The 23,375-nt window shown below is 42.2% G+C and overlaps 1 protein-coding gene, 1 long non-coding RNA gene and 1 pseudogene across 3 annotated transcripts; 2 read left to right on the forward strand and 1 right to left on the reverse strand.

Annotated features, from left to right (window-relative positions):
• The first annotated feature begins 1,243 nt into the window (after window positions 1-1,243).
• Window positions 1,244-4,226, forward strand: LOC118944684 (extracellular calcium-sensing receptor-like; annotated as a pseudogene). The gene is made up of 4 exons (XR_016492503.1): window positions 1,244-1,459; window positions 1,533-1,656; window positions 2,835-3,027; window positions 3,204-4,226. The product of XR_016492503.1 is annotated as an extracellular calcium-sensing receptor-like (transcript).
• A 1,100-nt stretch (window positions 4,227-5,326) lies between these two features.
• On the reverse strand, window positions 5,327-9,888 carry LOC110507274 (extracellular calcium-sensing receptor-like). The gene is made up of 9 exons (XM_021587157.3): window positions 9,636-9,888; window positions 8,927-9,221; window positions 8,694-8,780; window positions 8,176-8,442; window positions 7,545-7,751; window positions 7,119-7,391; window positions 6,744-6,971; window positions 6,375-6,498; window positions 5,327-6,282 (listed from the first exon to the last, which is right to left on the reverse strand). Exons 1-9 carry the CDS (start codon window positions 9,869-9,871, stop codon window positions 5,369-5,371), a joined length of 2,631 nt encoding a protein of 876 aa, XP_021442832.3. The 5' UTR covers window positions 9,872-9,888; the 3' UTR covers window positions 5,327-5,368.
• Window positions 6,752-10,395, forward strand: LOC149971315 (uncharacterized). The gene is made up of 3 exons (XR_016492515.1): window positions 6,752-6,959; window positions 7,571-7,658; window positions 8,188-10,395. It is a non-coding gene; the product is annotated as an uncharacterized LOC149971315 (long non-coding RNA).
• The last annotated feature ends 12,980 nt before the right edge of the window (window positions 10,396-23,375 follow it).

The raw sequence follows: 23,375 nt of genomic DNA on the forward strand, positions 1-23,375 counted from the left end.
ACCATTTTTGAGGTTATTTAGTACTTCATAATAAACATATTGATGTCATTGTGTCCTTAGTCTCTCTCTCAACAACCAGGTTATATACTGAGTGGACAAAACTTTAGGAACACCTGCTCTTCCATGACATAGACTGACCAAGTGAATGCAAGTGAAAGCTAAGATCTGTTCTTGATGGCACTTCAATCAGTGTAGATGAAGGGGAGGAGACTGGTTAGAATGATTTTAAAAAATAAGCCTTGAGAAAATGTATACATGGATTGTGTATATTGGCCATTCAGAGGGTGAATGTGCAAGACAAAAGATTGTGAACGTGGTATGGTAGTAGGTGCCAGGCACACCGGTTTGTGTCAAGAACTGCAGTGCTGCTGGGGTTTTCACGCTCAATAGTTACCCATGTGTATCAAGAATGAACCACCACCCAAAGGACATCCAGCCAACTTGAACAACTGTGGGAATCATTGGAGTCAACATGGACCAGCATCCCTGTGGAACGCTTTCGACACCTTGTAGAGTCCATGCCCCAACGAACTGAGTCTGTTTTGAGGGCAAAAGGGGATCCAATTTAAAGTGTTTCTAATATTTTGTACACTCATGGACCTGTGTCGGGGCTATCGCTGTAGAAAATGACTATGATCGTCGGGCCATAAAAGTATTTTTTAGTTTTACTTCGAATTTTAACTTTGACTTTATAAATTCTTGCTCAGTTTACAAAACAAATAAATGCAGAATTTAATTTACAGTCGTGTCCAAAAGTTTTGAGATGACACAAATATTAATTTTCACGAAGTCTGCTGCTCACCTTCGAATTCTCCACCCCTCTTGTCGTCCCGGAGATGTCCTGTTGAAGGAACTCTGGGAAACGGAGTTTGGGTGTAGCCCTGGAGCAGCACATGCCCTTGCACTTCTCTGCTCCCCTCTCCCCTTCCTCCAACACCCTCTGTGTCACTACCACACACCCCTCCTCCCACCTCCAGTTCCCCTCGTCCACGCCTGGCCTCTTGCAGTGGAGACGAGACTCTGGAGGGGATACAGAGCCCCTTCACAGAAACCTCCCAGCTGAGAATAACCTATAACGTGTACCTGGCTGTGTATGCTGCATTGAATTCGTCATGCCAATGTAATCCTTTTTGTTATTTAATATCATAAAAAATGCATGTCCACTTAATAGTCACTATTTGGATATGTTTTGAGTTATTACATCATATTAACAGTGTAATGGTCATGTTTGTGTCTCCTCTCCTCCAAGCTGTTGCAGCACCTGAACCAAGTTAACTTCACCACTCCACTTGGGGAGCCCTTCCACTTCAGGGGCGCGGACATCCCTGCTGTGTACGACCTTGTGTACTGGCAGGCCACACCCCAGGAGTCGCTCAAACTTGTCACAATTGGCTGTGTATTTTGGTCCAATCTCCTCATCAACCAATCAGCCATCCAGTGGAACACAGGATCTAATACGGTAAGAAAGACGATTTTTAAAACATGAAGTGAATGGTTTTGTTCAAATGAAATGATTTACGTGGCATGTACAGGTGCCTGTGTCAGTGTGCAGTGACAGCTGTCCCCCAGACACCCGTGTAGCCAGGAGGAAGGGGGAGCCTGTCTGCTGCTTCGACTGCATCTCCTGTGCTGAGGGAGAGGTCAGCAACACCACAGGTCAGTCTACTGAATATCGGCCATCTCACATCACTGAGGCGTGTGGTTATTCCCACAGTCTGTTGTGTGTTAATGATTACTTAAAACTTCTTGATGCACCCATCCCGTTAGCGGGATCATTTACGTCAACATCAGCTGGATTGCAGCGCGCCAAATTAAAATTAAATTACTAAAAATAGTTCATTTTCATGAAATCACAAGTGCAATATAACAAAACACAGCTTAGCTTGTTGTTAATCCACCTGGCGTGTCAGATTTCAATAAAGCTTTACGGCGAAAGCTATCCAAGCGTTTATGTAAGAACATCTCTCTCAGTAGACAAAATTTACAAAATGCTAGCCGCCAAGTAGATTGGTCACGAATGTCAGAAAAGCAATAAATTAAATCGCTTACCTTTGATGATCTTCGGATGTTTGCACTCACAATAAATGTTCCTTTTGTACCATAAAGATTATTTTTATATCCAAAATACTTCCATTGTTTGGAGCGTTATGTTCAGAAATCCATAGGCTCGAGCGGTCACGACATCGCAGACGAAAATTCCAAATAGTATCCGTAATGTCCACAGAATCATGTCAAACATTTTTTATAATCAATCCTCAGGTTGTTTTTTCAATATATCATCGATAGTATATCAACCGGGACTTTGTCAATAAGAGAGAGAGACACAATGGCTGCTCCAAACTGTTGCGCAAGCAAAATTCTGGTGACACCCAGCTATACACTGACGCGATGTGATCTTTCTCGCTAATTTTTTACAAATAAAAGCCTGAAACTATGTCTAAAGTTCACAACATGGGGAAGCCATAGGAAAAGGAATCTGGTTGATATCCCTTTAAATGGAGGGAAGGCATTCAATGGAACATGGAGCATTCCAAATAGAGGCCACTTCCTGGTTGAATGTTCCTCAGGTTTTGTTCTGTTATCAGTTCTATTTTCAGTTCTGTTATACTCACAGACAATATTTGGACCGTTTTGGAAACTTTAGTCTTTTCTATCCTAATCTGAATTATATGCATATTCTAGATTCTGGGCCTGAGAAATAGGCAGTTAAATTTGGGTACATTTTTCATCCAAAAATCAAAATACTGCCCCCTACACTCAGCAGGTTAAGACTTATTAGACTGAATGAGTAATGATGCTTTTCAATCATTATAGTAATGAGTTAAATCTCGCAGGCTCTATGCAATGTGACCACTGTCCTCTGGAGTTCTGGTCCAACAGCCATCGGACCGCCTGGTCCTTTGTCAGCTCGAGTTCCTCTCCTTCAACGACGTCATGGGCGTCACCCTGACCACTGTTGCCGTGTGCGGCGCTGTGGCAACAGTGGCTGTGTTTGTGTTCTTTGTGTACCACCGCAACACCCCTCTGGTAAGACCTTTATTAAAGTGTTAAATGGGATCATATTGAGTATTCTAATACGGTACCATGTATGTGTAACCCTTCCAGGTGTGGGCAAACAACTCGGAGCTGAGCTTCCTGTTTCTAACTAATCAATAACTTATAAGACAAGTAAATTGTGTTTGTAATTGTGTTTGTAAACACAGGTGATCATTTGTGCAGTGTGGCTGTCCGTGAGCCCTCCCGTGCCTTACCGTGACCTAGGCCTCAAGGGGTCAAAAGTCATCCTCGAGTGTGAGGTTGGCTCTGTGGTCAGTTTCTCTCTGGTGCTGGGCTACATCGGCCTGCTGGCCTCCCTCTGTCTCCTCTTAGCCTTCCTAGCCAAGAAACTCCCAGACAACTTCAACGAGGACAAGCTCATCAACTTCAGCATGCTGATCTTCTGTGGTGTGTGGATTTCATTCGTCCCTGACTACGTCAGCTCTCCTGGTAGATACTTAGACGCTGTGGCGATATTCGACATCTTAGTTCCAGCTTTGGGTTACTGCTCTGCAACTTCGCTCCGAAGTGTTACATCATCTTCCTGAGACCAGAGAGAAACACCAAGAAACACATGATGTCCAATTAGAAACCACCAAGAAACACATGATGTCCAATTAGAAACCACCAAGAAACTCATGATGTCCAATTAGAAACAACCAAGAAACACATGATGTCCAATTAGAAACCACCAAGAAACACATGATGTCCAATTAGAAACCACCAAGAAACACATGATGTCCAATTAGAAACCACCAAGAAACATATGATGTCCAATTAGAAACCACCAAGAAACACATGATGTCCAATTAGAAACCACCAAGAAACATATGATGTCCAATTAGAAACCACCAAGAAACACATGATGTCCGAATAGAAACCACCAAGAAACACATGATGTCCAATTAGAACCACCAAGAAACACATGATGTCCAATTAGAAACCACCAAGAAACTCATGATGTCCAATTAGAAACCACCAAGAAACACATGATGTCCAAATAGAAGCCACCAAGAAACACATGATGTCCAAATATTGTCATCTTTGTGTTTATTTAATCACACCATCTCACTATTATTCTGTATGGATAAACTTAACAAAGATTGGCATGATATATTGTGTAATACTTACCAGCAAGTTACATATTTAACAGACAATACCTAAAGTTGATGGACACAAATGAACAGGACTGTCCTGTGTTTCTAATGATTCAATAGTGAGTCAGCAGTGACTCACGGTTGAGTCAACAGTGATTCAATAGTGAGTCAACAGTGAGTCTACAGCGAATCAACAGTGAGTCAACAGAACAGAACGTCTTCCTCTGAATCACAACATGACTTCTCTTTACCATCATCAATAGACTTTAATGACATCCATTTCTCCCCTGAAAGTCAGTTCTGAAAACCAATAAATTAAATTAGATATGGTTAATTAAAAATGTTGTTCATTCTTTTCACATTTTATAAGGTGTGTAATTCTCTTTTCCCATATGACACAGTTTCCTGATATTTTAATAAAGTATCTTTGTAAATTTCAACGGTTCAATAAAAACACATTCAAGCAACTCCTTTCAAGTCAAACTGTTTTATTAAATGAAAATGTGCATTAATGAATAATTAATTCATTGGTGAATAAGTGTGGCAGCATAATCCTTGAGAAGGAACGGGGAAGTTAAGCTGTTCCACACGATGTGATGATACGATCGAAAGCCTTTCGATGCAGAAACCCACTCATCGGGGATAACCCATCCCATAGAAGATTAAAGCCACGCACACAGACAAATAAAATAAATCTAAATCCTTCTTTACTGCACAGGGAAATAAATAATTTATTACGTGATTAATATTTACTCACAGAAGGTTAAAATTATAATTAATAACATGCTACTACACATAACTAGGGTACTAACAGAATGATAAAAACTCTTTGATTTGATTTGATTTATTGCCATCAAACTACAAACAGAAGTGGAAACTAAAAGGAGCTACTTCAAACTATTTGAGACCATCATACTCTGTTACTATACATTTCTCCTTTCCTTTCTTTGCATGACAGAGTGTGAAGCAAATCCCTAGCAGGCACAGTACCCCCACCTAGTGTTCATATTTCAGATCAGCACAGAGGACGTCTTGTTATGCTATTGAGCCTATGGGAGAATCTCAATTTAATTTCTGTGATTCCTCGTGTCCTCTCTCCTCGGTCTCCAATTCAAAACCCAATGAATGAGAAGGTTAGATGTCCCGCTCCACCTAACCTTCACATCCAATGGGTTTTGAGAAGAAGGTGAGGAGAGAGGACATGAGGAATCAAGGAAATTATATTGAGATTCTCCCTATGTCTTGGTTGTGGCCCGGCCCATCAGAGCCTTCTTGGTGTTCCTCTCTGGCCTCAGCAGGATGATGTAACACTTTGGGCCGAACAGAGCCACCAGAAGGCCAAAGCTGGAAGCTAAGATGGCGAATATCTCCACAGCGTCTGCGTACATCCCAGGAGAGCTGATATAGGCAGGGACGAAGGAGATCCACACAGCACAGAAGATCAGCATGCTGAAGGTGATGAACTTGGCCTCGTTGAAGTTGTCTGGAAGATTCCTGGCCAGGAAAGCCAAGAGGAAGCTAAGGAACGCCAGGAGGCCGATGTAGCCTAACAACGCTCCGAACCCTGCTACCGACCCCACCACACACTCATATACAATCTTATCATTATGGTAGCGCATGTTTTTGTGTGGAGTTGGAGAGGCTGAAACCAGCCAGGCTGTGCAGATAGCAGCCTGGAATGAGGTGAGAACCAGGACTGTTCCTCTCTGCTGCCCAGCACCAAACCACTTCAGGCTGGCATTGCCCCCGGGCTTAGAGGTCCTAAACACAGCCAGCACCACCATTGTCTTCACCAGTATACAAGAGACACAGAGAACAAAGCTGATACCAAATGCTGCATGCCTCAGCTGACACGTCCACAGCCGGGGCCGGCCAATGAACAGTAGCGAGCACAGGAAGCAGAGTTTGAGTGAAAGCAGAAGCAGGAAGCTCAGCTCAGAGTTGTTGGCCTTGACAACAGGCGTGTTCCGGTAGCGGGTGAAGATTCCGAGGACCACTGCACAGATGAGGGCTCCTAGCAACGAGGCGGTCATCAAGGAGAGTCCCAGGGATTCCTGGTAGGAGAGGAACTCAACCCCCTTAGGGATGCAGAAGTCACGCTCCGGGCTGGACCAGAAGTCCTCTGGACATCTCGAGCACTCGGCCGAGTCTGACAGAAAGACAGACAAAGAATATGTGGAAAACCTTTTCTACAGCCCCAAACCACCCTCAAATTCTTTAAATTATATTAATTTCACTGACCTGTGGTGTTGCTGACCTCTCCCTCAGCACAGGAGATGCAGTTGAAGCAGCAGACAGGCTCCCCCTTCTTCCTGGCTACACGGGTGCCTGGGGGACAGCTCTCACTGCACACTGATCGTGGAGGCTTTAAGGATGAAGGTGAGGGGGAATTTAAGCTTTATTTAACTAGGCAAGTCAGTTAAAGAACAAATTCTTATTTACAATGACATCCTAGGAGGGAGAGCATCAGACTTTTATACGCCCATATTTATACTCCCATATTTACACACCCATATTTAATGATTCTTTGCCCTCCACTGATAATGAGTTTACACTGTTTCTGTTGCAGTAGTGAAATATGCTCTGTAGCTATATAACTTTACAAATAACCTTTTTTGACTCAAAATTCCAGAAAATTCTGTCCTCGTCCAGCGTGAGCTCTTGTCCTGTGGGGGCTGATTCATCAATCACACCCACAGTCTCCACCTCTATGCTCCCGTCCTGGAGCCACACCCAGTTCAGGATGTCATAGATGGCCAGGGCGTCCCCGTTGTCATCGAAAGAAACGCGATCGCCAAACCCTGTGGTGAAGTTAACCCTCTCCAGGTAATGGACCAGCTGGACAGAGGAGGGGGATGGAGGGATGGAGGGAACAGAGGGAAGAGAGGAATGAGGAGGAGATTATTTAGACAAAAGACAGAATGAGGTCAGGGGTCCTTGACTTAGAAAACAGTGTTTGTGTGCTTGAGTAGGAATATATCCCACCTGCCAGTGCTCCAGTCTCTGTAGGCTGGCACAGCGGTTCCCACTGAAAGGTCCTCTCCCTGGCACACACTGCAGTAGGTCATGCAGGGCATGGGCCAGGGCGTACACTGCCTTGTACACGTTATATTCCGGCCTGAGCTCAGATAAATCCCCACAGTTGGTCTCCACATCCCTCAGGTCCTCCTGACCTGTACATACATCACCCCCAGCCTCCACCCAACCTGCTGGGGGCTCCAACCTGCACCCAAACACAGCCTCCCAGAACTGTCTCACCTTATCAGAACAGAGAAGGAAATGTTAAAGAGGAACACTAGTTTTTATCTTCTGTAATGTAGTATTTGTAGGCAAAGTAGCCTTATAAATGTTTTAAATATAATGTATAAAGTAATTAAATTGTGGGAGTTAAAAGACAACAAATTACTTCACCATGTTGTTTCCATGGTTATTATCAGGTTGGTCGTCGGGGCGGATGCTAAGCAGGAAGTCCCTGAGGCCGGGTATCTCTCCACGACGGATGGCGATACCCAGGGTACCCCCCAGGTAGGGCATGAGACGGGGGGTGTGAAATACAGAAGAAGTGCTCCAGGCTTCACTGGCGATCCACTGGAGACCCTTCACATTCTGCACCACCACCTTGTAAAACGGGATTTATACTTTATAATCAGACCACCCCAATGGTAATACGCTGTAACACTTTTATACACTGTTGTCTGTGAGAGGAGTAACATCCTACAGCTGTTATGGCTGTTATGGCTGTAATAATGTCTGTAGAATGCATTTGATGATAAAACAAACTTACTAATACCATGATGTGTGGTTGTCCCCCCCTAGATATCTTAATAAGATGGACGCACTAACTGTCCAGGGACACCGATATGTAAAATATATGCACATATCACTGACTATAAGTGTCTTTGGATAAAAGCATCTGCTAAATGGTATTACTAATATTATTATGAAGTGTAAATCTCTCTGGATTAGAGCCTCTGATACTAAAATGTGAATGTATTGTAAGAGTAATTTTAGATCAACTGTCAAGATAAAATAATCTCTGAACCTCATCCACCAGAGGGAGCAGGTAGGCCTCGTTGGAGAACACCACCACCACACGAGCAGAGGAGCTCTTGATCTCTCCCACGATCCTCTGCAGCTCAGTGGGGCGGTTGTCTTTGGGCAGGACCTGGGAATAGGCCACACAGCCCCCTGACTCGGCCAGGCTTGAGTGGAAGGACCGGGCAGCATGAACTCCGTAGTCATCATCACTGAACACCAGTCCCACCCAGGTCCAACCCAACCGACGTAGTATCTGGATCATGGCTCGCACCTGAGATCACATCAACAGAGATTAGACATTACTGGTGTTATTACAGAGACTGGAGAGTATAGAGAGATCAGCATAAACTACATACATTCTTTTTGTCACCTTTTATTTAGCCTTATCTAAGCTTTTTTTTCATTTATTGAACCTTTTATTTACCTGTGATGCCATTACACAGTATAACGTGTATAGTGAGTATACATGGGAGCTGACGGTTCACTGTGTAATTATGTCATTGTAGCCTTCTAGAGACAGACCTGGAAGGCGTCACTGGGGATGGTTCTGAAGAAGGATGGGTACTTTCCCCGGTTGCTCAGACAGGAACATGTGGAGTAGTGACTCACCTGATGGAGAGAAATATAAAATTATTAATTCTATTTTCTTCAATTAATTAATGAAATAGAAAGGTTTCATGCCTAGACACATTTAAGACCAATACAAGAAGGACATTTCCAATAATGATGTCATTTTTCTATTCTCTCTGATTTACCATGGGAACCCGGAACAGCCCTAGGACACTGGAGATGGCGATGGAGTGTGTGGACCCTGGGTCTCCCACAATCCCTAGCACCGGGGGTGACCCAGAACAAGTCTCATACAATAGGAACTCTTCCTCTGTCCCACTGGCCAATGACATGGCAGCACGGAGCGCTACTCCCAGCTTCAGGCAGTTGTCGTAGAGCTGGTATCCGAGCTTGATGTTTGGCAGAAGGTCAGGGTTTCTGTTGATCTCATCTACAGCAAACGCCATAGTCTGGGCCTGCTGGAAACCACAACTGGTAAAACTGAAAAGGAACATTCAATCAATTTGTAAATGTTTTAAATCGCTCTAGAGGTGTTGAACCCTGTGCACCTTTTAAGGGGTGTGTGAGAGAGTGCTGTCTTAAGGGATTGAGAGGAAAAAACAAGTTACTTTTTTCAAGGATAGATAATAAAATAGCTTTATCTTAAAGGTAAATTTGCTTAGAAAACAGGAATAATGATTGAAAACAATGGAATACACACAATTTATTCACATATATTTTGAAACCGCAATGTACAATTCACCAATCTAACAAGAACCCAGTAGGTCTCCGGCACCAGGGTTTGTTAACACTGATCATAGTGAGGCTTCTTATAGTAGGGATGTCTATCTGTCCTTTTTAGGAGAGGTGCAGACACACATCCAGTCCAGTCCTGTCCAGTAGATGAATACTCACCCCTCACAGTAGAGCTGCTGGGGTTCTGATGTGAAAGATAGCTCAGGGAACACAGTGAAGTAGTGGACCTCAAACAGGCCTCCCAGAATCACATCACCCTTCTGGTACATCCCATTCAGACTGAAATGCTCCCGCAGACGACAGGACGAGGAAGTGGACGAGGCAGAGGAGTAGTTCAATAGAAGGCTCGGAGATGAGGAGTTCAGTATCATGACTATAGATAGGTAAAGGTTCATATATTGCCTGACCCTCATAGCTGTACTCATAGCTGTACTCTCCCCCTCTCTCTCTTGCTTACTCTCTTTCCCTCTCTTTTATAGTGTCATTGGAGGTTGACACTATATGGCGTTTAGTGGGGTTGCAGGGGTAGCGGAGGCAGGGGGAGGGTTGTTAGGGGGAGGGGAGTCGGTGGGGGGGGGGGGGGGTCAGAGTTGCAGGTAGGAGTTGAGACGTGGGAGTGTCGGAGAAAGACGATATGTGAAATGTTGCCACACGAAAAGTGCAACCAGGGAAGAACAAATACCATTCTAAATACAACACATATTCATGTTTATTTATTTTCCCTTTTGTGCTTTAAGTATTGGCACATCGTTACAACACTGTATAGAGACATAATATGACATTTGAAATGTCTCTGTTCCTTTGAAACTTTTGTGAGTTTAATGTCAGATTTTTTATTTCACTTTTGTTTATTATATATTTCACTTGCTTTGGCAATGTTGTAATATGATCCCAATGCCAAAAAAGCTTTTGAATTTAATTGAAAGACTCCAAGTTATTCTACCATATGTCCTGTAGGTGAGCTGTTTTTCTCCCTCTCCCCCTCTCAATCTCCCCCTCTCTCCCTCTCTCTCTGCCTCTAACTTCCTCTCCCTCTCCCTCTCCCATCCTCTCTCCCCCTCTCTTCCTCTCCCCCCGTCTCTCCCTCCCCCTCTCCCCCTCTCCCTCCCTCCCTCCCTCCCTCCCTCCCTCCCTCCCTCTCTCCGTCCTTCACAGATGTACCAGTTTATTGCTTGGTGTCTGTTAAGGGTTCTCTAGCTCCAGGCTAATAATGAGGCTGGGATGAATCGAGAGACACACACACACAAATCCAAATAAAATCTAATTTGATTGGTTGCGTACACATATTTTGCTAAATGTTATTGTGGGTGTAATGAAATGCTTACGTTCCAACAGTGCAGTAATAGATAACAATACACACAACATCAACAACATGGAAATAAGACGTATACAAATATTAGAACATGCAACGTCAAAAATATTGTACATGAAATGTGTGTTTGGACGTTACGTACAATATATGAATAAAAAAGGTGTGTACAGGCCTCCTGAGTGGTGCAGTGGTCTAAGGCACTGGATCGCAGTGCTTGTGGCATTACTACAGTCTCGGATTTGATCCCTGGCTGTGTCAAGACGGGCCGTGACTGGGAATCCCATAGGGCAGGGAAAATTGGCCCTGCATCGCCCGTGTTAGGGGACTGTTTGGCCCGGGGGGGTCTTTCCTTGGCTCATCGTGCTGGAGCGACTCGTTGTGGTTCCCCGGGTACTGCAGGCTGGCAACGACATCAGGTGAATGGTGTTTCTTCCTGCACATTGGTGCTACTGGCTTCAGCAGGCGAGGGAATATGCAGATCAATAATTTAAATATCCTTGCATCAGGTCCTGAACTACAGGCAGATAGATTTGGGTATGCCATTATAGGAGAAATTTGAAAAAAACGTGCGATCCTTAATAAGAGTTTAAATATTCATATTCTTGTTACCATTTGAAAGGAAACACTTTTAAGTTTGTGGAAAAATTAAATGAATTTAGGAGAATATAACACATTAGATCTGGTAAAATAGATTACAAAAGAAAAACATACATATTTGAAATGCAAGAGAAAGGCCATACTTTCAGATAGGAGTCTAGGTGTCATTTAGATGTTGGCCACCAGATGGCACCAGTGTGTGTACAAAGTTTCAGACGAATCCAGTGAAGAATTACATTACTGCACAATATGTTGTAGTAAGTCTGCCAGGTGTTTGCCAAAATCTGCCGAACTGGTCAATTGATATTTGTTCAAGTACTTAACTATAGATAACATACAAAAATGATATGGTAATATATATTTTTTAGTTTACACACTCCCAGAAATGTCATACATGACTGATCATTAGTTTATACACTAACTTTCACACATCTAGATGGCCGGGCGGGGTGGGTGTGGTGCCAGAGACAGAAGTGGGGTCAAACTGTAGAACCCAGATCCTTCTTTTGAACATAAACATTTATTTTAATAAATAAAATGATGCTACATTTTATCTCTGGGACCCTCAGGATGACAAGTCAGAGCAAGATTACTGAATGTAAGTACATTATTTACCTTCAGAGGTGAATGTATCAAACCAGTTTCTATGATAAAAGTGTTTTGTTGTTGTGCACTCTCCTCAAACAATAGCATGGTATTTTTTCACTGTAATAGCTACTGTAAATTGTACACTACTGTTAGATTAACAAGAATTTAAGCTTTCTGCCCATGTCAGATATGTCTATGTCCTGGAAAGTTGTCTGTTGTATACAACGTCATTCTAGTTACATTAGCGCACATTAGCAACAACAGTCCAGGATGAGGGACACCCATCCTGTAGAGATTTTGTTTGGCGTGTCATTTTTTGGAGGTGTGTGTGTTTGTTTGCTGTTGGCCTGCCTCCATTACCCTGAAGTGTGTCAATGAAAGCTGTTAGATCTGGTTTGTATTAGGTATTTCCCTGTGATGTTCTTCCGTGTGGGGTGTAAACTGTGATGTTCTTCCCTATGGATGTAAACTGTGATGTTCTTCCGTGTGGGGTGTAAACTGTGATGTTCTTCCCTATGGATGTAAACTGTGATGTTCTTCCCTATGGATGTAAACTGTGATGTTCTTCCCTATGGATGTAAACTGTGATGTTCTTCCCTATGGATGTAAACTGTAATGTTCTTCCCTATGGATGTAAACTGTGATGTTCTTCCCTATGGATGTAAACTGTGATGTTCTTCCGTGTGGGGCGTAAACTGTGATGTTCTCCCCTGAGGGGTGTAAACTGTGATGTTCTTCCCTATGGATGTAAACTGTGATGTTCTTCCCTATGGATGTAAACTGTGATGTTCTTCCCTATGGATGTAAACTGTGATGTTCTTCCCTATGGATGTAAACTGTGATGTTCTCCCCTGAGGGGTGTAAACTGTGATGTTCTTCCCTATGGATGTAAACTGTGATGTTCTTCCCTATGGATGTAAACTGTGATGTTCTCCCCTGAGGGGTGTAAACTGTGATGTTCTTCCCTGAGGGGTGTAAACTGTGATGTTCTCCCCTGAGGGGTGTAAACTGTGATGTTCTTCCGTGTGGGGTGTAAACTGTGATGTTCTTCCGTGTGGGGTGTAAACTGTGATGTTCTTCCGTGTGGGGTGTAAACTGTGATGTTCTCCCCTGAGGGGTGTAAACTGTGATGTTCTCCCCTGAGGGGTGTAAACTGTGATGTTCTTCCGTGTGGGGTGTAAACTGTGATGTTCTTCCGTGTGGGGTGTAAACTGTGATGTTCTTCCGTGTGGGGTGTAAACTGTGATGTTCTTCCCTATGGATGTAAACTGTGATGTTCTTCCGTGTGGGGTGTAAACTGTGATGTTCTTCCCTATGGATGTAAACTGTGATGTTCTTCCGTGTGGGGTGTAAACTGTGATGTTCTTCCCTATGGGTGTAAACTGTGATGTTCTTCCCTATGGATGTAAACTGTGATGTTCTTCCGTGTGGGGTGTAAACTGTGATGTTCTTCCCTATGGGTGTAAACTGTGATGTTCTTCCCTATGGATGTAAACTGTGATGTTCTTCCGTGTGGGGTGTAAACTGTGATGTTCTTCCGTGTGGGGTGTAAACTGTGATGTTCTTCCGTGTGGGGTGTAAACTGTGATGTTCTCCCCTGAGGGGTGTAAACTGTGATGTTCTCCCCTCTGGGTGCAAACTGTGATGCTGTGGGGTGTAAACGGTAATACCCTTCTGTTAATAAGAGAATTATGTTCTCAATGTTCATAAACCAATTCAATCAAACTAGAGGCCCAGCTAAAATAGTCAATAAGGTTTATTCACGGGAACGTTCTAAAAGGCAAGAATACAAAACAATTAATTTTATAAAACCATACGCACACACATTCACACTAACATTAGCACACAATGTCCTGCTACGCTGTTACGGTTTTCTTTAGGTGAAGGAGAGTCGGACCAAAATGCAGCGTGGTATTCTTGATACATATTTAATGAAGACGAAAAATCGAACAATACAAAAACAATAAACGTACCGTGAAAACCTATACAGCCTATCTGGTGACAACAAACACAGAGACAGGAACAATCACCCACGAAACACTCAAAGAATATGGCTGCCTAAATATGGTTCCCAATCAGAGACAACGATAAACACCTGCCTCTGATTGAGAACCACTCCAGACAGCCATAGACTATGCTAGATACCCCCACTAAGCCACAAACCCAATACATAACAAAAACCCCAAGACAAAACACACCACATACAAAACCCATGTCACACCCTGGCCTGACCAAAAATAATAAAGAAAACACAAAATACTAAGACCAGGGCGTGACATACGCACACACATTCACACAAACATTAGCACACAATGTCCTGCTAAGCACACATATTCACACTAACATTAGCACACAATGTCCTGCTACGCACACAGATTCACACAAACATTAGCACACAATGTCCTGCTAAGCACACACATTCACACTAACATTAGCACACAATGTCCTGCTAAGCACACACATTCACACTAACATTAGCACACAATGTCCTGCTAAGCACACACATTCACACTAACATTAGCACACAATGTCCTGCTACGCACACACATTCACACTAACATTAGCACACAATGTCCTGCTACGCACACACATTCACACAACCATAGGCACACACATTCACACTAACATTAGCACACAATGTCCTGCTAAGCACACACATTCACACTAACATTAGCACACAATGTCCTGCTAAGCACACACATTCACACTAACATTAGCACACAATGTCCTGTTACGCACACACATTCACACAACCATAGGCACACACATTCACACTAACATTAGCACACAATGTCCTGCTATGCACACACATTCACGCTAACATTAGCACACAATGTCCTGCTACGCACACACATTCACACTAACAGAAGGTATCCTACGCACATACTGTCTCACTACCCAGCCGACAGAGATTAGACCTTGAGACGTACTCCCCGTTCTCTCCCAAATCTCTAGTCAGGTCAGCGCCGAATTTTGCTCAGACAGTCTGTCTTTAAAATATCATTAAGACAAACATTAGCTTTATTATTTTACCCTAATTCTGACTTGAACTACACATTAATTGATTATAATTTTAGACATTCTAATCAATTCCATACAATTATATGCTTTCAGGGTGGAATATTCTAATCATTCAATCCACCCTTAATGACTAAATAATACACACTGATACATCAATTGTATACCAGAATAATCCAGACCAATACATTGCTCATCATATCCTGCCATATGTTACACAATCTATAGCAAGCCCAACGGTTTCTTCCCTCTCTGGGTGAGATTCACAGTGGTCATAAGTTGTCTGCCACAGTTCCTTGTCTGCTATGATTCAAACACATTTCCATATGTTATACAGTGACAGGGTGGAATACTGTTAATTATTGCCTAAACATTAATTACAAAAACTTACACATTTATTTTTATTAATATTATCAATGTCACTCAAAACCAATATATGTATTTTCATTCCTTATCCATCAATGACTGTTATAGGCCTACATTAGGTATCCTAACACTTCCTGTTAGGGTTTTTATTACAATCTTCACAAAACAGTCTTAAAGATCAAAAATAGTATCATCCAACATTGGCTCCTCGTAGTTAAAAGAAACGGAGCCATCTCCTAGGCCTGGAGGCCTGTATTCTCCATCCCACTGGCCGGAGCTCGGAATCGGTCCGTACCTCACCATCTGTTGCGGCATTGACCTCTCCAGAGTCCTGGTAATCAAACCTCTCATACAGGGGACCAAACAACATCCACATAGAACCAAAACACTCATACAGGTGAACGTTTCCCACAACACAGTGATTAAGACATTTTCCATTTCCCAAACACACTGTCAAACCAATTTATTAGAGCATTATCCACCCCAGAGTTCTCTGCTAATTTGTGAGCTAATGTGGTTATACCAGCCAGGGCCTTGGTCACTGATCGGTCTGGAGCTGTGTCATCAGGGTTGAAAGTACAACAATCTGCTCCGAACCTTATACACCCCCCACCCTTTTCAGCCAGTGACATATCCAAGGCTATTCTATTCTGCCATACCATCAAACTAGTTTCAGCTGTTACCACCAGAAGATGCTTGATTCCAATCCAGAACTCATCAGGTTTGTAACCCTTGTAACTCCCATGCTATCAATGTAAACTCTATTGTCAAAAGATCCTGACGGAGCACTCCTTCTCTCTCTTCTACCTGGCCCTAGGTCATTGTGTTTGATAAGGTTGAAGGGCATGCCTAACTGCACCGGTCCAATTTGTAGGCAGGTTAGGCCACAGCTTCATACCTCCACACAACCACCAGACATCCGCTCTAGGCCTTTTTATCTTACTAAAGTCCTCGGAACTCAACCACCCAGTCAGGTCCCTCATCGTCTTGTCGGTTGTAACGTCCTCTGTCCTATTGCATATTCTTACTTCCCCTACGTCCCATCCGTGTGTGATGTAGCGAGCCATACAATAATAGTGTCCTCTTGTAACTGTGAAAGGGGGAAGTCTGGATGTAATGGGCACATGGGGATACAGATAATGCAGATAAATGCAACTGTCATTGTCCGGCTTCCCTGCCCTCCGGCTTTACCATACAGGCCATGCATCAATTTCATCAAATGGAAAGGGAATGGTTGTCACCTGAGGTTTTGCTGTGGCGCAGGCATAACATTTTTCTTTCGCTACTGATCTGGCTGTATACTGAATCCATTCTAACCGTAGGTTAGAATCCCCATAACCAGTTTCCACCTCAATCACTTCCTTAAACTTGAATTGAATTGCAGCGCAACAAATTCCAATTAAATTACTAAAAATATTTAATTTTCATGAAATCACAAGTGCAATATAGCAAAACATAGCTTAGCTTGTTGTTAATCCACCTGGCATGTCAGATTTCCAAAAATATTTTTGGCGAAAGCATAACAAGTATTTATGTAAGGACATCTCTCTCAGCAGACAAAACATTACAAACAGCTAGCAGCCAAGTAGATTGGTCACGAAAGTCAGAAAAGCAATAAAATGAATTGCTTACCTTTGATGATCTTCAGATGTTTGCACTCACGGGACTCCCAGTTACACAATACATGTTCCTTTTGTTCCATAAATATAATTTTTATATCCAAAATACCTCCATTTCGTTGGCCCGTTATGTTCAGAAATCCACAGGCTCGAGCGGTCACGACAGGTCAGACGGAAATTCCAAATAGTATCCGTAAAGTTCATAGAAACATGTCAAACGTTTTTTATAATCAATCTACAGGTTGTTTTTACAATATATAATCGATAGTATTTCAACCGGACTGTACCTTCTTCAATAGGAGAGAGAGAGAAAATGTTTGCTCCAAACTGTTGCACATGCAAAACGCTGCTGGCACCCAGCCATACAATGACACGATGTGATATTTCTTGCGAAGGCAGGCGAAGGCAGGCAATGGAACAGAGAGCTTTCAGGAATAACAGCACTTCCGGGTTGGATTTTCCTCAGGTTTTCGCCTGCAATATCAGTTCTCTTATACTCACAGACAATATTTTGACAGTTTTGGAAACTTTAGAGTGTTTTCTATCCTAATCTGATATTATATGCATATTCTAGATTCTGTGCCTGAGAAATAGGCAGTTTAATTTGGGTACATTTTTCATCCAACCATCAAAATACTGCCCCCTACACTCAACAGGTTAAAGCAGAAAGCACCAGTGACCCGGTCTATAAAAAAGTGGTCAGATGAAACAGATGCTATACTACAGGACTGTTTTGCTATCACAGACTGGAATATGTTCTGGGATTCTTCCGATGGCATTGAGGAATACACCATATCAGTCACTGGCTTTATCAATAAGTGCATCCAGGACGTCGTGCCCACAGTGACTGTACGTACATACCCCAACCAGAAGCCATGGATTACAGGCAACATTCGCACTGAGCTAAAGGGTAGGGCTGCCGCTTTCAAGGTGCAGGACTCTAAATCGGAAGCTTACAAAAATTCCTGCTATACCCTCCGACGAACCATCAAACAGCAGTATTCGGTATTTCGGATGACTGACGTGCCCAAAGTAAGCTGCCTGTTACTCAGCCCAGAAGCTAGGATATGCATATAATTGGATAGAAACAGTTTCCAAAACTGTTAAAATAATGTCTGTGAGTATAACAGAACTAATATAGCAAGTGAAAACCCGACGAGAATCCATCCGGGAATTTTTTTGTTGTTGAGCTCACCACTCATTAAATTGGCTGTCTATGGAAATATCAAATGAATACCTCCCAGATTGCAGTTCCTAGGGCTTCCAGTAGATGTCAAAAGTCTTTAGAAAGAGTTTAATGCTTGGTTTTTGAAAAATGAGCTAGTTTTTCTAAGTGGCTCCCATTTTGGCTGTAGTGTTGTGGCGCTCGTTGGTGAGGGTGCGCAGTTCGTTATTTATCTCCGGTAATGTACAAACTATTCTCCGTTTTAAATTTGATCGTTTATTTACATATTGTTGTTTGACTTCTTTGGACAAAGTTTATTGGTAACCTTTGGGATTCATTTGTATGCATTTTGAATGAGGGAAACCGGTGGATTACTGACTCAAGAGTGCCAACTATACTGACTTTTTTGGGATATAAAGAAGGACTTTATCGAACAAAAGGACCATTTGTTATGTAGCTGGGTAAGTGATTTACTTTATCACTATTTCTGACTTTGGTGACGCCTCCACTTGGTTGGAGAATGTTTGTAATGCTTTTGTATACGGGGCGCTGTGCTTAGATAATTGCGTGGTATGCTTTCGCCGTAAAGCCTTTTTGAAATCTGACAAAGCGGCTGGACTAACGAGAAGTTAAGCTTTTAAACGATGTAAGAGACTTGTATTATCATAAATGTTTAATATTACGATTTTGTATCTTGATTTTGGCAAGCTCCGATTTCACCGGATGTTGTCGAATTTGATCCTGGTAACGGAATTTCCGCTGTAAGAGGTTAATGTGAAACGGTGAAATTAGCGCTCTATTACCGTTTTTTACCTTTAATCCTAGAAAATGGACCTTAATAACCTCTTGAAACTAGGGGGCACTATTTTCATTTTTGGAAAAATAACGTTCCCAAAGTAAACGGGCTATTTTTCAGGACCAGATAATAGAATATGAATATCATTGACAGCTTAGGATAGAAAACTCTCTAAAGTTTCCAAAACTGTAAAAATATTGTCTGTGAGTATAACAGAACTGATATTGCAGGTGAAAGCCTGAGACAAATCCAATCAGGAAGTGACTCTTATTTAGAAACCTCTGCGTTCCTATGCGTCCCTATTGAGCAGTGAATGAGATATCAACCAGATTCCGTTTTCTATGGCTTCCCTAATGTTTCTAGTGTCACAATACATAGTTTCAGGCTTTTATTTTGAAAAATGAGTGCGAGCGACAACATTGCGTCAGTGGTCAGCTGGTGTCTCTCAGAGTGATTTGTGTGTAATAGACAAATGCGGCCATTTTTTCTCTGACCCGTTTGATATATTATCCAATAGATATTTGAAAAACACCTTGAGAATTGATTAAAAAAATACATTTTCCATGTTTTTGTCAATATTATGGATCTAACTTGGAATATGTCGTGACAGCAATTTCCGGTCGATTTCTCAGCCAAACGTGAAGAACAAACGGAGCTATTTCGGCTACAAAAACAATCGTTATGCAACAAAAGGAACATTTGCTATCTAACTGGGAGTCTTGTGGGTGAAAACATCCGAAGCTCATCAAAGGTAAACGATTTAATTTGATTGCTTTTCTGATTTTCGTGACCAAGCTGCCTACTGCTAGCTGGGCATAATGCTATGCTAGGCTATCGATAAACTTACACAAATGCTTGTCTTGCTTTGGCTGTAAAAGCATAATTTCAAAATCTGAGATGACAGGGTGATTAACAAAAGGCTAAGCTGTTCAATATATTTCACTTGTGATTTCATGAATATTATCTAGATGGATTTTTTGTCCGTTGCGTTATGCTAATTAGTGTCAGTTGATGACAATTCTCCCGGATCCGGGAGGAGTAGTTCCAATATTTTTTTTTTTTGTTGAGGCCTCGATGCCATCTTGTTTCTGGGCTAAAAACCCATTTGGCAAAACCTGTGCTCACAGGTTTCGTCTTCGTAATCTTTACCATTTAGGAGAATTGGCCATGTCCGTTTGGTGATGTTTTGTCCATTTGTAATAAGCACCAGTCACCATCTGGTGGAATTTTCAGCGGAAAATTAAATGAAAAATGTTTAAGTATAAAACGGAAAGCAAATATCCAAGATACTTTATTTATTGACTTCCCTACACAAGGGACGCAAATGGCATTTGCTGTATGATTGATGAGGATCTCCATATTGCAAATGTACGGCCCCTTACTAGACATCCGCAAATGTTTTTAAAATACGCCGACGGTCTCGGGCCGTACCCCTGGGCCAGATCTTCCGGGAAGTCATAAAATAATGTCTCTCGAACATTTGGTTTCCGTTTTATAAAATTTTCAGATTGTGGAAATTTTTCCACTGTCCCGGTAAATTCCACCAGATGGTGAATGGCTTCTTATTGCAAATGTACAAAACATCACAAATCATGACATGGCCATTTCTCATAAACGGAAAAGTTTTCAAAGATGAAACTTGGTTGGCATAAGTTTGGCCTAATGGGCTGTTAGCCCAGAAACAAGATGGTGTCGAGGCCTCAACGCGTTTTGATTGAAGGCAATATTTCTGGGATTAAAGCAAAAAAAATAGAGTGCTAATTTGACCCCTTCACGTCAAAGTACACGACCCTATGGTGTCAGGAAAAAAGAACCAGCCATTTATCTATCGTAATTTATGGAAAATCGTATAATGTACAATTGGTGATGGTCAAAGATTTTTTTTTCTTTAAGTTACAGATCCAGTTGTGGCATGTTCAAATGAATCCGTTAAGGCCGGTTTCGGAGCTCTACAAGATTTCTGTCAATTTCTGTGACTTTCTGAAATCACACACACACACAGTCAATGGGGAGTAACACTGTGTGAGGCTTAAAGACACACAGAGCCTGCAATAATTACATGCGTCCGAACTATCAAAGAACCGTCAGACCTAGAGATCTGAAACTTATTTACATGTTCTAGAGCTTACGTCGATCTTGCCCAGTGAGTTATGTGGCTCTAGAAGGTTATCAGGCCGAGAAAATGCCTCGTACATTTGCAATGATTTCAATTTATTTTGACCATCTTGAAAATGATAATATTTAGAAAAATCACAGAGTCACAAGTCAAGTCACTAAAACCGCCTTGGCCCATAGAGACGGACCCTAAAGTTTCTGTCCGATAGCTCATTCAGGGACTCCATAGCAAACTAATTAATTTAACTAATTTTTAGCACTAATTAAGGTCGCTGATCGGGCTCCGAATGACCTATCGAGCCGATACTCTGGATTTGGGGTCACCTCAGCTAGGCCTAAACATAATGTTCGAACTGGACCCATAGCTAGAATGTAACTTTGTGTTTTAAGTTTTTATTAAGGTTTAAAAAATATTTGATAGTTGACTTCTAAACGAGTTGTACAAAGTGGGTTTGGTGTCAGTTTGTATCAGTTTGGTGTAAGAATGATCTCTTATTGACTGATGAACGCTGACTTGATGTGTGACTTTTGTACATTTGCAATATGTTTAAACAGTGATGAACCATAACCAAAATGACAGACTGAAATCAGCACTATAAATGGCATCACCATAGTCTCTAGGCCGTGCCGAATCCAACGAGACGCCCCGCTTGACCGTAGCTTGCTCTGAGCTCAGCGACCGTGAAAAAAAGTAGGCCCAAAATAAAGCATGGCCCTAAATTTCAGGTGCTTTTGGGTGACAGCGGCAGAACCGTTAGGGTTAGAAGCACAATTCAACCTCAGGAACTTTTTTAAGGTCCTCACAATCTGTGCAAGCCTAACCTTGACTGTGTGGCATTAACCCTTAACAGTGAAAAGAAGGTGTTTACATCAAACAGTTTGCAATGACTTCACTCATGATAGGAATACATTGCCTGCTCCCCTAAATTCAACCTGAAGCCTATGTGGGTTATGAATGCCTAATTAACCTGTCTTCGATGACAATTCATCAGGCCACTATGATGTCTACCTGTGTTGATTCAAAGCTTCCTGGAGCAACCCGTAAGTGGTTCAATTCACCCTAAAGGTGTTTTGATATACCCAACCTGCAGTTTGTGAAAAACCCTGCATTCAACCCTGTGTAAATCTGTCAATTCTTAATGTAAAGACTTTAAACTCAGTATTCTGTAAGAGCCTACCCGAATGAGGCTATGTGTTTACTTTCAGCTTCCTGTGCCAACCGGAAGTGCCTTAAATTGGGGTCATAGGGGTAGTTTCGAAGGGTTAAATAAGTCACATCTTTCCAAAACCTCATATGTGTGATTAGGTACCCTCATAAACGGTAAATTAGTAATTTCTCCTATCAGATAGTGTACAGTGAGTTATGTGGCTCTAGAAGGCTCTCAGACAGAGAAACAGCCTCATACATTTGCAATAACTTCAATTAATTTTGACCATCGCGAAAATGACGACATTTAGAAAATTCCCAGAGTCACAAGACTAGGTGTATTGAAACATAGAGACGGACCCTAATATTTCTGTTCGATAGCTCATTCAAGGACCCCATAGCAACACGTTGGAAAAAGTAGATTTTCAGCACCAATTAAGGTTGCTGCTCAGGCTCCGAATTACCTATCGAGTCAAAACTCGGGATTCGGGGTCGCCTCACAAAAGCCTACACATAATGTCAGAACTGGACCCACAGCTAGAACACAACTACGAGGTTTATGCTTTAATTATGGTTTAAACAGAAGACGCTGTGAATTTTGGGCCTGCTCTGAAATATGTTGGCTTCTAAACGAGTTGGACAAAGTGGGGTTGGTGAAATTTTTTATCAGTTTGGTGTCAGACTGATATCTTTTTGACTGATGGATGTTGACTTGCTGGCTGACTTTTGTACTTTTGCAATATGTTTAAACAGTGAAAACCATCACCAAGTGGACAAAATGAAATCAACACAATGAGTGATGGAGAGGAACCAATATCACTGCCCGGCCATCCCGAGTTCATTGGGCTAGTCAATTACGCATTTCTATAGTATTTTTGAGCATGTCAAATTCGTGATGGTAAATGCCCATTGAAACATATTGCAAATGGACAGCCGTGCGCCAGGTGATTGGAACGGGTTACCAGGAGCAAATCTTTTAAATGGTTTTGAATGCCTTTAGGAGGGTGCAAGGGGTCCACGGCTGGGAGCACCCCCCACCTATCCTATAGGGTCATTTTGGATGTTTTTCAAAAAATCGAGTCCCACTTCTCCCTCATCATACATGACAAATAGACCTTCTAGGTTTATTCATGGCTTAACATAGTGCTATATATCATTTGGGAAATATAATTCCCT

This window comes from Oncorhynchus mykiss, chromosome 27 (genome assembly GCF_057628025.1).
Source record: "Oncorhynchus mykiss isolate SJ-2025 chromosome 27, ASM5762802v1, whole genome shotgun sequence".
In the NCBI taxonomy this organism is placed as follows: Eukaryota; Metazoa; Chordata; class Actinopteri; order Salmoniformes; family Salmonidae; genus Oncorhynchus; species Oncorhynchus mykiss.